Here is a 15,028-nt window from a genome sequence, read left to right on the forward strand (position 1 = left end):
TATATAAAAGTGAAATTTGTGAATGTCTGTCTGTTCAAAATGTTTAGCATACCTTTCAACATGCAACAAACTTGAAATTTGGCATGTGGGTAGCTTCCAGACTGTACACAATGCAAAAAGTATTAAAATAGACTTTTGTATTTTAGGGGGGGGGGGGACAATATAATGGATAAATTTTGCACGGCAAGTGAGTGGTGACGTCACATCTGGGATGTCACCGCATGCAGCAGCATTATGCAGTGTGCCAGCTGACGTCACGCATCCCGATCCCCCCACCCTCCATGTAGGCCATGTATTGATCCAAGACAAGAATCCAAGTCCCGGGCGAAGCCGGGTAGTAAGGCAAGTCTATATATATCTCCATATATATAAAAGGCAAAGTTGTGATTGTGTGTCTGTTCAAAATGTTGAGCATACTTCCCGACATGCAACAAAATAGGGCATGTGGTTAGCTTCCAGACTATACACAATGCAGAAAGTATAAAAATAGACTTTTGTGTTTTGGGGGGGGGGGGGGGGCGCAATAATGGATATATTTCACACGGCATGTGAGCTGTGACGTCACATCTGTCATGTGACCCGCATGCAGAAGCGTCACGCAGTGTGCCTGCCTCACGTCACGCACCCCCCCAACCCTCCGTGGGTACAGTGCCATACAAATGTGTTTCAGGTCTAAAGCGTTCTTTGTGCAGCATTGCTTTATTATTTAAGTCGTTTACTGCCGTACGCACCCTGAAAGTTGTGTGTGTCTGCAGCAAGCGCGTGTATGTGGACCTATGGCCGCCCGCGCGTTTGTGTGTGGGGGGAGTGGTAGTGTAGTGGTTAGCGCGCTGCGCTGCGCTACGAACCCGGTGGCCAAAGTTCGATTCCCGCTCATGGCCACCACCGGTGACGATCATTTTAACCGGTCCTGGGCCTCCCCTCGGTCGACTCGGCTTCCAACGAGTGACTGGTGTGCTGTGTGATCATCGCCACTGGGGAGACAAAGGCGGCCAGCCGTGGTGCTGGCCACCCACCCCCTCGTGTGCCGTGCCGCCCTTCATAGGTGCTCGCTAAAAGCACTTGCCCCCTACAGACTCACAGGCTACATGGGGGATCTTTGTCTTTATCCTGTGTGTGGGGGCGGGCAGTGACTGCGTAGCGATTCGCGCGCTGCGCCACGAACCCGGCGACCCGAGTTTCATTCTCGCTCACGGCCACTACCAGTGACGATTATTGGAACCGCTCTTAGGCCTCCCCTAGGTCAACTCAGCCTCAAACGAGTAACTGGTGTGGTGTGTGAACATCGCCACTGGGGAGCCAAAGGCGGCCTGGCGTGGTGAATCCAAGTCCCGAGCGAAGCCGGGTAGTAAAGCTAGTCTATCCATATATATAAAAGTGAAATTTGTGATTTTGTGTCTGTTCAAAATGTTTAGCGTACTTCCCGACATACAACAAACTTGAAATTTGCCATGTGGGTACTTTCCAGGCTGTACACTAGGCCTCAGCAAGGTAAGGTAAATGTTAAAAGGTAAAAACAACGAGCCTATCTTTACCCTACCTTTTACCCTTACCCCATACAAATTACCTGATTACAGGGTAATCACTAGGAAACTACACATGAACAAGGTTTATAATGGTAAATGCTGGGTAGAGCGCTTTATTCATTTAGAATACTCTCGATGATTCCAATTTTACACGCTCGTTGTTGTCGTTGTTGTTGTCGTTGTTCTCGTTTTATCCTCAAATCTTGTAACTAAATTTTTACCCACTTCCTAATGTGGTATCGACTGCAAACTTGGTATACTTATGGTCATACTGATGACAAGACTATATTCTATCATAAAAATATATATATTTTTAAACATTCTTTTTTATATGTTATGTTTCGGCTTGGGTCTAATTGTCCACGGTCAACTGACGTTGGCTGTAATTGGCCATGGCCCCTTACGTTATGGCAAGCTTCGGGGCCACTTCCTGGAGTTGTGGAGTTCTGCCATTATTAGTACATTTAATTAAAGCATGTTTTTAATAAAGTTTTTTTTTAATATTGTTAAATCGAGGCCACGGACTGCGCCACGGAGCTTTTAGTGGTAAACTAGTTACTGTATTTACCGGGTAATACTTCGCGCTACCTTTACCCTACCGGGTAATTCTTCCGAGCTACCTTTACCCTACCCTTTACCTTATCCCTTGGCATGTCGACACCTTTACCCTTTACCCGGTAAAAAGAGTAAATTACCTTACCTTGCCGAGGCCTACTGTACACCATGCAAAAATTATAAAAATAGACTTTTGTACATTTTTTCGGGGGGGGGGGGGCGCAATAATACATATATTTTGCACGGCAAGTGAGCTGTGACGTCACATCTGTCATGTGGCCCGTTTGCGGAAGCGTATCGGAGTGTGCCTGCTGATCGCGGGTAAAGTGAAATACAAATGTGTTGCAGGTCTAAGGCGTTCTTTGCGCAGCATTGCTTTATTATTTCAGTCGTTTACTGCCCTCCGCACCCTGAAAGTTGTGTGTGTCTGCTGCAAGCGCGTGTGTGCGTTTATGTGGCGGTAGTGTAGTGGTTAGCGCGCTGCGCTACGAACCCGGCGACCCGAGTTCGATTCCCGCTCACGGCCACCACCGGTGAAGATTATTTGAACCCGTCCTGGGCCTCCCCTACGTCGGCTCGGCCTCAAACGACTAACTCGTGCGGTGTGAACATCGTCACTGGGGAGACAAAGGCGGCCGGGCGTCGTGAATCCAAGCCCCGGGCGAAGCTGGGTAGTAAAGCTAGTAGTGCATATAATAGTAATCCGTACGATAAACAATTCATAGATCAAAATAATTTATAATAACATGAGTATATGTACTCACAAGTGCATTCGACTGTACTCCTATAAGGCATTGGTTGGAGCTGCTGCACTCTCAACCTGGGTCTTAGTGACTCCCTCAGTCAATTTTGTGGTGAGGTTTATTTGAGATGTCGCATGAAACTATCCTAGTCTCATATAAGTTCTCACCTGGCTAAAGGCACTGTAATAATAACATGATTTTTTTTTAAATAACCATAGTCGAGGTTTTTTGGATTAGATTTCATAAATATAAAGGTTTCTCACATAAACAAGATGTGCCAATTGTTTATGAGTTCAGCACGCCGGTGTGTTGGAAAGGAAACCCACAACATTTACAATTTGAGTGACAATGTTTTCACCGGTACACTTATATTTACACAATATAATCCAAAAAACCTCTGATAATATTGGTCGCGAAAGCCTATGTGCTAAAAATATATAATTTGATTTGCTTTTTAAAATGGAATCGTAGCCACGAATCGTGATAATCGAATCACGGGGAGTGGTGGGGTCTGGTTGGCTCAGAGCCATGCGTCGCTCTCAATCGCTGAGCGAATGATGGGGGCGACTATGTTTGGGGGCGACTATGTTTGGGGGCCATCCATTTCGTACGTATACAGAGGGGGGAGGGGAGGTTAACCCAAATGCGTACGCTTGCGTATGGGGGGGGATCTACTGACATTGTACTTACTCGTAGGAAATGAGAGGGGGTTAAGCCTCGATAATAATTTGTATACATTGGCCTTCAAATTAGTTTGATAGTCCGGCGGTGGACTATCTGTTTGCTTAAACACGTTACTATATACATATGCCTTTTGGCGTCCTCTGGTCTAACATCTTTTGAGAGGAGGCTCAAAAGAAAACTATCTGGTTTGGACCAATCAGTTTCAAGGGCAATGCATATATTATCAGAGTATGTTTTTTGTTTCCATTCTGACACCAAGTATTGTGGTTGATGCAGACATGATTCCTTGTAAAAGGTTTCAGTTTGGTGTTTTAACATCATAACACCTGTTTTGTTTCCAGAAAAGGGAAAAACCTATTATCACACGTTACTGTTATTAATCCTTGATCGTTTCTACGTGGATTAAATATCGACCGTTCTATAGGATTCGGGAGGGGGTGCGTCAAGCATACGTATGCAGGTGGGGTATGCAGGTGGGGCGCGGTGTAAAAAGAACGCGTGCCTACAGGGAGGGGGGAGGGGTCAAGTTTTGACAGATTTTTGCATATGTGTAATGCGAGCAAGGATTGAGGGGGGCGGAGTCTGGGTCACGTGAGGAGAGGGAGGAGTTAGGGTCACGTGGGGGAGAGGATTTAGGGAGAGAACCGGAAGGGGATCGGGGAGTTATGACGGAGTGAAATGGGAGGAGGCCACGCTGGGCAGTACTGGGAGAGTGGCGCGATCGCCACGTGTTGAGAGACGTCGGCACCGTCGGCCATCGGTGTCCGGAGCAGCAGTGGGGCTGCGGAGCGGAGCAGCAGTGGGGCTGCGGAGCGGAGCAGCAGTGGGGCTGCGGAGCGGAGCAGCAGTGGGGCTGCGGAGCGGAGCAGCAGTGGGGCTGCGGAGCGGAGCAGCAGTGGGGCTGCGGAGCGGAGCAGCAGTGGGGCTGCGGAGCGGAGCAGCAGTGGGGCTGCGGAGCGGAGCAGCAGTGGGGCTGCGGAGTGATCAACGGAGGAGACGCGGGCCTGAGCGAGGACGCCGTGGGAGCGAGATTTACACAAACCCAAATAAAGGACAACGGAGATCGACCCTGTGAAAGAGTCCTTTATTACATACGTACTAAATGGATGGCCCCTTTCCTCAGCTAGCGTTGCTGCTTGTTATCACTTGTAAGCAATCTATCCGTGTTTTCGTTTCTCCAGGACAAAGAGCGCTATAATTAATCAGCTTGCTATGGGGTTGTGCTAAGCGAGGTCTGCCTGTTCTTAAAATATGTGTATGGATTCTTGGAACATGAGGTTATAGTTTGAATAATGGAAATTCTTCATAGATTTGTTCATTGCTTGAGTTTATTAATACTGTGATTTCTTGAGTGGGTTCACTTAGTTGATCAATCTTGTCCCCCCGCAGCTTCCCTCCTTCCGTCACGGTGACAACATTATCAACGAATCCTTAGGGGCGTGCTTCTACCTGGAGGTGAGTCATGATACAAGAACGTAAGCCTCAATGTGTGCACTTTCAAGTAATGGCAAAGGGTTACATAATGCAACCTTTCAAAGTAATGTGGAGTGAAACTCTTGATGAAAATGTTAGATACCCATAACATGTTACAATTTTGTTTATGTTGTGCATGCCACAACATATGCCGTAAAATTACAAAATGTCAAAATGAATATGCTCGTTTGAAAATGTCTTAGATGAATTGTGTGAATGTTTTAAACATATTTTCATAGGTTTTGTTTGGAATCCATACTCTTTGGTTCTTTCGGTAAAGTCACATAGGTATAAAATAAATCACGACGTTTAGATCGCAACACAAGCGGTCGTCCTCAGGCGGAAAAAATATAATCCAGCAGTGGAACTGCTGAACTAGCGGGAGAGCAGCTACAACAAGGCTATATATGTGTTGATGGGCAAGCAAGCGGGGTCTGAGCTGTAAAGGAATTCCACCCCCGGATGCAAGCACCTCAGTTGTGTTAATGGGTAAAGTCTTCACTGACTGTGATGTTTCCATCCTACCTGCCGATGTCAGCTGTTATTTCAGACTCTGTCTCTCTCTCTATGCCTCTCTTAGATCTCTCACATGTCCTTTGGATTGCACTCTCATGCTCACATACCATTTGGATTGCACTCTCATGGTGCTAATCTCTCATTAACACTGCTGTTGTGCGCATATGCGGGCATGATACTCTTATGTGGTGACAGAAGCTCATTCATGCTAATCTCCCTCTCTCCCTAATCCCCCATTAACACAACTGAGGTGCTTGGGTCGGGGTGGAATTCCTTTCCAGCTCAGATCCCGCTTGTTTGCCCATCGCCACATATATAGCCTCCTTGTTGTAGCTGCTCTCTCGCTAGTTCAGCTGTTCCACTGCTGGATTATATTTTTTCTGCCTGAGGACGACCGCTTGTGTTGCGATCGAAACGTCGTGATTTATTTTATTTTATACCTACGTGACTTTACCGAAAGAACCAGAGTATGGATTCCTGCAGTCATTTGTTAAAAAAGCTTTATTTAGAGATGAAAAATATTGTGAATGAAAAATTGGACCAAGTAACAAGATAACTCAGGCCATAACCTCTCTTATAGTTGTATTAATAAAGTCGAGAACCATGACAAAATTCTTAATAAGATGGGAGATGCTCAAAGTAAATCAAGAGGAATGAAAATTGAAAAGGTGGCTCGAACTCCTCAGAGGGAATATTGACAAAACAACGGAAAAAGGTATTGAAGCAACGTTCGTGAAAAGTGTGTTTGAAGTACAGGCGTGTGTCGCTTATGGTTGGCTACGTGTGGTGTGAGGAGCAGTATCCAGCAAAAACAACCCCCTTCCTCGATGGTGCCGGACGGTAACTCTGTGATGGCTGTGAACACAGCAATGGGGGAGGGGCAATTCCAATCAACTGTTCTCTTCATAGTAGGGATGGAATTGCTGAGGTTAGAGTGCCTCAAATATTGGAAGAAGTAAGCACCCCTTGTGAGTGGCTGACTGAAGTGCCCTCTATTAAAGAAGTACAGAAGGCAATCCAGAGTCTTGACCAGGCGTTTATGTGCAGACTGTCCTATATGACATAATCACAACTGTCTGGACCACTGGACGGATTCTGCAGGATTGGAAGGATTCCCTGGTGGTCCCCCTCTTTAAGAAGGGAGACCGCACAGATTGTCGTAACTACAGGGGCACCTCCCTCCTCAGTGTGTCGAAAAAGGTCATGGCAAGGATTACTCAACATTGCTTTGCCAGGCACTCTGAGGAGAGCCTTGCAGAGCCACAATGTGGTTTCAGGCTAGGGTGATCCTGCACGGATGACATATTTTCTATATTTTCTGTTTGTCTGCTTTAGAAGAGGTGTAAGGAATTCCAACAGGACCTACATCTCTGCTTTATTGGCCTGGTCAAGGCCTATGATACCATCAATAGGCCTGGGCTCTGGGTTGTTTTTTGTACTTTTGGAGTCCCGGACTTTCTGCTCAGGTAAAGCTATGTGGCTAGGAATCAGAGCCATTCCCTGTTCACTTTGGTACCGACAGGGATGTCCTGTGGTGCCTACATTACTTAACATATTTTTCGGCCATATAATTCGAGAAGCCTTCCATTGCTGTACCGGAGGAACTGCCATCTGGTACATATACAATTGGAGGCAGATGGATGCCCAGGTGCAGTTGAGGGATGGCTCCTAATTGGTCAACCATGTTATGTATGCTAATAATCTGGTGATTGCTGCTCACTCGCAGAAGGAGTTGGAGGCTCTGCTGCTTGACCTGGAGCATGCTACTATAAGGTTGGGCGTTACCATCAGCCCCACTATAACTAAGCATGTGCCTGGGTATTTCGTATCTTCAAAAACTTCACCCCTCAACTCTCCATTGGTGATGGGGCAGTTGTGGAGAGAGTGGAGAGGTTTCCATACCTTGGCAGTGTGCTTATGACCAGCTCCGGTTAGACGGCAGAGGTCTTACTCTTCATCAGTCAAATGGTATTATCATTTCATCAGCTGCATAATGCTGTGGAAGCTACCCGGTCTGTCGCTCCATACGAAGATTAGGGTCTTCATGGCCACAGTCATGCCCTCCCTTATCTATGCTTACGAAACGTGCACCCCCCTAATGGAATATCATCACCGGTTAGATACATTTAGACTGGCCTGCCTACGGTCCATCCTGGGTTTAACCAGGCTGGAATGTTTGAGAGCTCACAAATCCCTTGAAAAATCTGGACAAAGTCCCTTTGGTGAGCTCCATCAGGCAAGGCTGTGTTTGCTGGGTCATGTAGCCCACATGCCCAGCCACGACATGTACAAATAGTTTTTGTTCAACTGGATATAGGGGGCTAAATGGGCGTGGCACGGGCAAGATAAGAGATGGAATGATGTGGTCCGAGAGAATATAGAGTTGAGTGGACAATCCAATGACCGGTACAAGCAGTGCCAAGGTCGACCTCTGTGAAGAAGGCTCGTGAACGATGCCACCGGGTAGTTGGAGATAGTCACCCTCCAACAACAGCAGAGGGCGGAGGAGTGACTCTCACAACAATGAGCAGAGCGCTGGATGGCTAAAACAGCAAGTTGGCACAGTAGGGGACACGGATGGTGCATCTACCGGTTATCTCAGTCAGTCAACCCATGGTACCTGGGTTTGTTCCGTGACCACCTGCCAGCGAGCATTTGACTCTTCACATGGCCTTAAAGTCCACATAACCTGGCACAAGGGCCGTGGTGACATCACGATCACTTAGTGGCGAATGGTGGTTGTTGTGGGGAGCGGAGCTACGAACCCGGCGACCAGAGTTCAATTCCTGCTCACGGTCAACACCAGTGAGGATTATCTGAACCGATCCTGGGCTTCCCCGAGGCCGACTCAAATGAGTGAGTACCTGGTGCAGTATTTAAACATAACCACTGGGGAGACAAAGGCGGCCGGGCCATGGTGCTAGCCACTCACCCCCTCGTGTGCCGTGCCAGCCTTCATAGGTGCTCGCTAACAGCACTTACCCCGACAGTCTGTTAAGGCTATATGGGGGATCTTGCACTGTGGTGCTTCATGTGTGGTAAGTGTTAAATTTGATGTTTTATTACTTTATTTTAAAATGATACAATAATTGGTATTTCTCACATGATAGAAGTTGCTCAAGAGTGGAACATTTTGGGGCTGGAATGTAACTCAGCTTTTAACGTGGCAGGGAGTCAATGGGAAAACAATGATCATTTAACGAGATTTCGCTTACCGAGCAATTTGCGTGGAATACATCGTGCTCGATAAGCGATACGACACGCCTGTATAGCACAATATGCATCTCACGGATGGGACCCAACTCATGAGTTGAAAGAAATTTGGAACATGATACAGATGTGAGCTCCCAGTGGCAGAAAGTTTCCTTAGAACACAATTGTCTTCAATTCATGAGCCAACTGTTGTGCTATCCCTGTTATCCTGTGCACAATGCCTGGGTCAGGCTATTCATTCCAGCAAAGTGCTTTCCCATTCAATCGTACATGCAGCCTTGTTCATCTGCAGTTCATCGGCCTGAGCTTGTGGTAGAATTACATATTCTTATGGGGTCTATAGTACAGTCACTGTTGACTTCACACTAAATAGTATGTATATTATGAACCCCAGGGGGTTGAAAAGCTGAAGAGACTAATTGTTTTGATCCTCTTGTCTTAATCATTGTGCCACTTGGTCATTCTATATTTAAAGTCAACTTGAAGATAACAACGTTCGTGTTTTAGTCAAAATGTCTATATTTATGGACGAATTGGTGTCAAACAAGGTGGAAATAATACCTATGGTTATTATTTGTTGCAATTCACATACGTTGTTTGTCTGTGCAGAATCAGTTCAAGGCACAGGGCACAAAACTGATGCCAGATGGAGCAGCAGAGCAGGCCTTGGTTCTGCAGCGCACATTTGAGGTCCTCACCTTGCAACAGAAATCTGGTGATGATCACACATTGCACACATTTGAAACTCGCGTATGAACCTAGTGGCCCGCACATTACGGAAGCATGACTAGGGCGTTACATTTTGTATGATGCACTGTGGACACAGTGGTCCACACACTGTCGTGCAGGGGAATATAAAAATCACGTTGCTTGGGTGGCATATTCAGTGGAGTCACATGTTTCTTAGAAAATGTATTTAAATCCCCCTATCACCAGTGCTGTATTATAATGATATGTTCTCACATTATATTAATTTCTTCAAAATCCTTATAGTTGCTTGTTCTAGCACTGTGAGACACAGAAAGAGAGGTGGCACATCAATGTTGTTATCACTTTCTCTACATCTGTCCCTTCTTACTCAGTATCTGCGTGTCTGCCCTTTCTGCCTCTGTGTGTACACTTTTTTTTCCGCTCCTCTCTTCTCTGTCTCATATGCCCTCACCATTTAAGCAATTATTTATGCATGGAGCCCTGGATTCACCAGCAGGGCTTGTGGATTTCCAGGATATAAATTGGGGCAACAATTAAGTTGCATAATTCGGCCTAAAAAAACATACATTTTGCATACTCATTAAATTGAACATTCCTAAATCTACAGATGCACATTGTGCAAAGTAAGAAAAACCCATTACATACCATGCCAGTCCAGGACTGGTAGATCAGAATCAAATCCTCTCTAACCCTTTTGGAAGATCCGTCCAATATGTGAATATAGCTTGCATCCATTTGCAGATATAAGCTCAAATGATGTTGTTACAGATGTTTCTGGATTAATTGAGCCAAATAAAATGCTTTTACAGGTCTAATGAAGAGAGTTGATGCCACAGTGGGGACGTTTGGCAAAAGTGAATTACATCTCTTCGGCATTATAGAGCATGTATAATATGAACAGCAAGGTCATTGCAGACAGATGGAAAACCAGTTGATAAGGAACAGAGAAAGGACGTGACTTTCAGTATCTAGATTTGATTTTGTAAAGGAAACAGGAGAGGAAGCTAAAATGAAATCAGAAAATCCTACTTTAGTTCAATACGACATTTAATAATAAGTGATATGCACATTTTTTTTAACAAAGTGGGGTTTCCTGGTGGTCTGATGGCTGGGATAACTGAGGGGAAATCCGCAGGTAGATGATGCAAATGTGTTCCCAATTAAGATGTTATATCAAAATAAATGCCAAGAAAATTTGGAACCTGTTATGCCTTACAATTGTAATTGTGATTGATTTGTATTAAGCACCACTAACATGTGCATTGCATCATGTATATCAAGGCAGAGGACTCGGGCTCTCAAATCATCCCTACGCAGTTTAAAATTCTATCTTCCTCAAGAGACGTCCTAAATAGACATATTACCTCAATTGAGTTTTACCTGGGTATAAATAAAAGTTACATATATTTTGATTGACTACGTGTGGTGCCTTTTGCTATGACTGTATTTGTTGAAATTGGTTTTATTCGAGGATTGGTTGTTTTTAAAGGTATCTACTGTTGTGTTTTAGTTCTGCATTGCACATTTCGTAAAACTTTTGCCTTTATATTTATTCAGGGGATGTCATCTACTACAACTGGCGCATTCCAGTGGAGGAGCGGCACAACTCTGCTCTAAAACGAAACACTGAGGCATTGGCAAAGGAGCTGTTGCTATGGGAGGGGTATCTTGCCAAGGTGTGCTACAAAAATGATCAGCATTGATATGTGTGAATTTACACATCTTCTTTCAAGTTGGTTGTACATATTAAATGTGTATTACTAATTCAAGTTATCATAATTACGATTCATGAGCAGATAGCCTGAAGGTCTCTAATGAACGTTTTATCAATCTTGATTTGAAGCTTTCGTGACTGCAGGAATCCACACCCTTTGGTTCTCTTGGTAAAGTCACGTAGGTAGACGGTCGCTTGTTGTTGCGATCGAAACGTCATGATCTATTATTTTTTCTGCCTACGTGACTTTACCAAAAGAACCAAAGAGTATGAACGTTTTATCATTCGTTTCCACTATCCAATATGTTCAAGTAGTGCCACATCTTTCTGTCACTAATGTCTTATGTGTCGTCAAGCCATTCTCTGCTAGGTTTTCCTCTTTTTCCGGGTTCTATTTTTCCGAAAAAAATCCTTTTTAATTTTCCAATTGTTGTCCATCCTACATATGTGTCCAACAGTGCCTGTTTCCTTCTCATCACTCCCTGCATCATTGGGTATTTTTCTATGTTCAACGGTTTTTTACTTCTACGTTGATCACTCTTTGGGCTCAGTTTAGATGCAGTATCCTTCTCTAGCAATACATTTAGAGTGCCAATATCTTATCTCTGTCAGCCTTTTTTAATGTCCCAAGTCTCGCAGGCATACAAAGCTGTACTGAACACGCATGTTCTTAAGATGTTCAGTTTGGTCTTGTAGCTGATTTGCTTGCTCATCCAGATGTTATTGAATCCTGCCATTACTCATTTTGCCTTGCGATCCTTGTGAAGTTATTGTCCCATGTCAGTAGACTTGCCAAGTATACACATTTCTTTACATTCACAATCTTGCTGCTTTCTATTATTACTCCTCCCTTTTGAACACCATTGTCTTTGGCCTCTCCACGTTCATCAGTCCTTTTCTGACTTATTCAGCGTAGGAGCACTTTCTTGCAGTACTACGAACCTTTCTTCCATCAGATCTATGTCGTCCACGAATCTCATGTTTTTTATTCTTTCACCTTACACAGATATTCCTGTGCCATTGTCCTGAATGGCATCCATCACTCTTTCCAAGTATGTGATGAAGTTGTTTGGTGATAGTGGATCTCCCTCATTACTTATTGTTGTTCGGAACCATTCTCCTATTTCCTGTCCAAAATGTACTGCTGAGTTTCACCTGAGTATTAAATATTAGCTTGTCATTTATGAAGGAAGTTGTAGCAGTATCTCGCCTCTTGAATTTAATTATCCATACCTTTGCATGATGCGTTCCCATCTGGCGTTATCCTTCCCAAGTCTACCACAATTATCTTGATATCCTTCCTAGGAAGTTCCTTTTACGTGCTTTACATAATTTCATATAATTCTTCAACATCCTCTTCTGCGCTATCTGATGTTGGTGTATATATTTAGATGACAGACATGTTTAGGGGTTGCTCATTAAATCTCGTGACAATTACTTTTGGACTAACCGGTCTGTATCCCAATAATGATGCTTTGGCTTTTGTGCTCAACAAGAAACCTTCTCTGGTGTGTACTTTACCTTCCCCTGACCAGATAACATCCCCCCCATTTATCTCCCCTGTTCCTGTCCATCTCATTTCTGCTAGTCCTAGGATGTCGTACCTGGTATCTTTTTATTTCCTTTGCCTATAGTGTTCTCACATTTCGTGTCCCTACTGTAATCTCCTCATTCGCCATTCTCAGCCTCTTCGTTGTTTCGGAATGTGACTGCTTTGTTTTCTAATGGTGTCATAGCTGCTGCTGCTGCCATTGCTGCTTTCCGGTAGTACATTTTTCTACCTGATCCTGGTTACTCAATCGGACCTTGTTGACCCCGGCGACATCAGAGCTTGCATCCTTCGTCTTCTGCGGTCGTCATGTGTATTAGATTCCTTTTGTATTTTTTTTACGGTCCGAGGTATCAGCAACCCTTTTGCCCGACCCTCCTCCGTTTTATCTGGGCTTGGGACTGGCTCAAATATCTACTGGAATTCTGGACCCCCTGAGGTGGAACACAAGTTGTATTTTACATAGATTTGAGCTCTTATTCAGTGATTTAAGTGCTAATGATATTTGACCAGCAAAGATTGAAATACTCACGGACTCATCTTCTTGGTTCTTTCGGTAAAGTCACGTAGAAGGGAAGTAATAAAATAATAAAAATAAAACATTATAAAACAATTCTCACGACGTTTCGGCTACAACGCAAGCAGCCGTCTTCAGGTGAAGAATGAGACACTGCCAAGCTAGGAGCTTATATATAAGCTGAGTTGGAGGTGGAAGAAGAAGAGAGCCTTAACAAAAGAATGTGCATATCAAGAGGAATTTAGCATATTCATGGGAAATGCGTAGGAGGTGGGCGGGGGGGTTTCAAAGTCATATTATGCCCATGCATTATGCAGGATCAGCAGCACCAAAGGGAGGGGGGGGGTAGCATTAACAAAGGGAGGGCATGTTAATAGTATGTAGAAGCAATGAAACATGTGAATGGGAAAACGGTGGCAGGAGATCCGCAGCGGAGCAAATAATGCATTCCCTGTGGAGAACACAAGATACACAGTTAATGCCAGTGAGTGGACTGCGGTCTGAAAGTCACCATAAACGCGAACAACAATCAGTTAAGATCCGAAGTGGTTTATTACGTCCTTCCAATGATTGCTGAGCCAGAATCCATCTTCTCGGTGGAAATTGTCTCTGTGTTTGTATATGTGGATTGCCTCATGAACGAATCTCTCATGGTAGCCAGATGGCTTGCAGAGAACCTCTGTCTTGGAGAAGTCAATGTCATGTGAACCCACTGAATTGTAACAGTGATCTGCCACGGCTGAGGTGTTTGTCCTACCGTGTTTCAGGTCAGCTTTATGTTCACGGATGCGGTCCGAGACATGTCGTTTGGTTTCTCCAATGTAACTGCTACCACAGAGGCAACTTAGTTTGTAGACGCCAGGGTACTGTATGTCTGGAACCATGTCTTTTACAGACGGAACCAGATCACGGATTTTATGTACTGTGTTGAATCGTACCTGAATCTTGTGTTTAATCAGGATTTTGCAGATCTTTTTTGTAACCCCAGCAATGTAGGGTAAGGTGATGGTTTTGAAAGGCTCCTCAGCAGGATCCTTCTTGACGGTTGGAGTGATGGCCTTGTGGATTGTGTAGTCGGAGTAACCATTAGCCTTAAGAGCTTGGCGTACGTGTTTGAGTTCACTGGCAATGTGTTCCTGGTCGGAGATGTATTGGGCTCTATGGTATAGAGTCTTGATGAGGGAGTTCTTCTGGGATGGATGGTGGTGGGAATCCGGTTTTAGGTAGGCATCCGTATGGGTGGCTTTCCTGTAGACAGAATGGCTCATTGAACCATCAGGTCTCCTTTTAATTAGGACATCCAAAAAGGGGTAGCTTGCCATCTTTTTCGACTTCCATGGTGAATCTGATGGCTGGGTGTATGGAATTGATGTGGTCGAGAAATTGGTCTAGAGCAGGCCGGCCATGTGGCCAGATGACAAAAGTGTCATCTACGTACCTCTTCCATAAGGTCGGGTGTAGAGTGGCAGTCTGGATGGCGTCAGTCTCAAATTTCTCCATGAAAATGTTGGCTACAGCCGGAGATAGGGGAGAGCCCATTGGGGTGCCCTCAGTTTGCTTGTAGAAGGTTCCATTCCAGGTGAAGTATGTATTGGTTAAGCAGTGTCTCACCAGGGGGGTACCCCAGCATTCAGTCCTTGATGAACCAAGTCTTCAATGATTGCGATGGTGTCAGGCACAGGAACCTTGGTGAACAAGGAAACCACATCAAAACTGACAAGCAGGTCGTCTGGGGACAGGGAAATCCCCTTGATTGTCGATACCAGGTCAGTAGAGTTTTGTACCGCAGAGGTGGTTTTTCCAGTGAAAGGCCGTAGGATTTCAGAC

At 44.8% G+C, this 15,028-nt stretch overlaps 1 protein-coding gene across 1 annotated transcript in view; it reads left to right on the forward strand.

Annotated features, from left to right (window-relative positions):
• Positions 1-15,028, forward strand: part of LOC144933760 (glutathione S-transferase A-like) — a 50,216-nt gene that overhangs the window by 11,950 nt on the left and 23,238 nt on the right. The window contains exons 2-4 of the mRNA XM_078858829.1: positions 4,898-4,963; positions 9,320-9,425; positions 10,979-11,097. Coding sequence (XP_078714955.1) covers positions 4,898-4,963; positions 9,320-9,425; positions 10,979-11,097 — 291 coding nt within the window. The remainder of the gene's footprint in view (positions 1-4,897; positions 4,964-9,319; positions 9,426-10,978; positions 11,098-15,028) is intronic.

This window comes from Lampetra fluviatilis, chromosome 8, assembly GCF_964198595.1.
Source record: "Lampetra fluviatilis chromosome 8, kcLamFluv1.1, whole genome shotgun sequence".
Lineage (NCBI taxonomy): Eukaryota > Metazoa > Chordata > Hyperoartia > Petromyzontiformes > Petromyzontidae > Lampetra > Lampetra fluviatilis.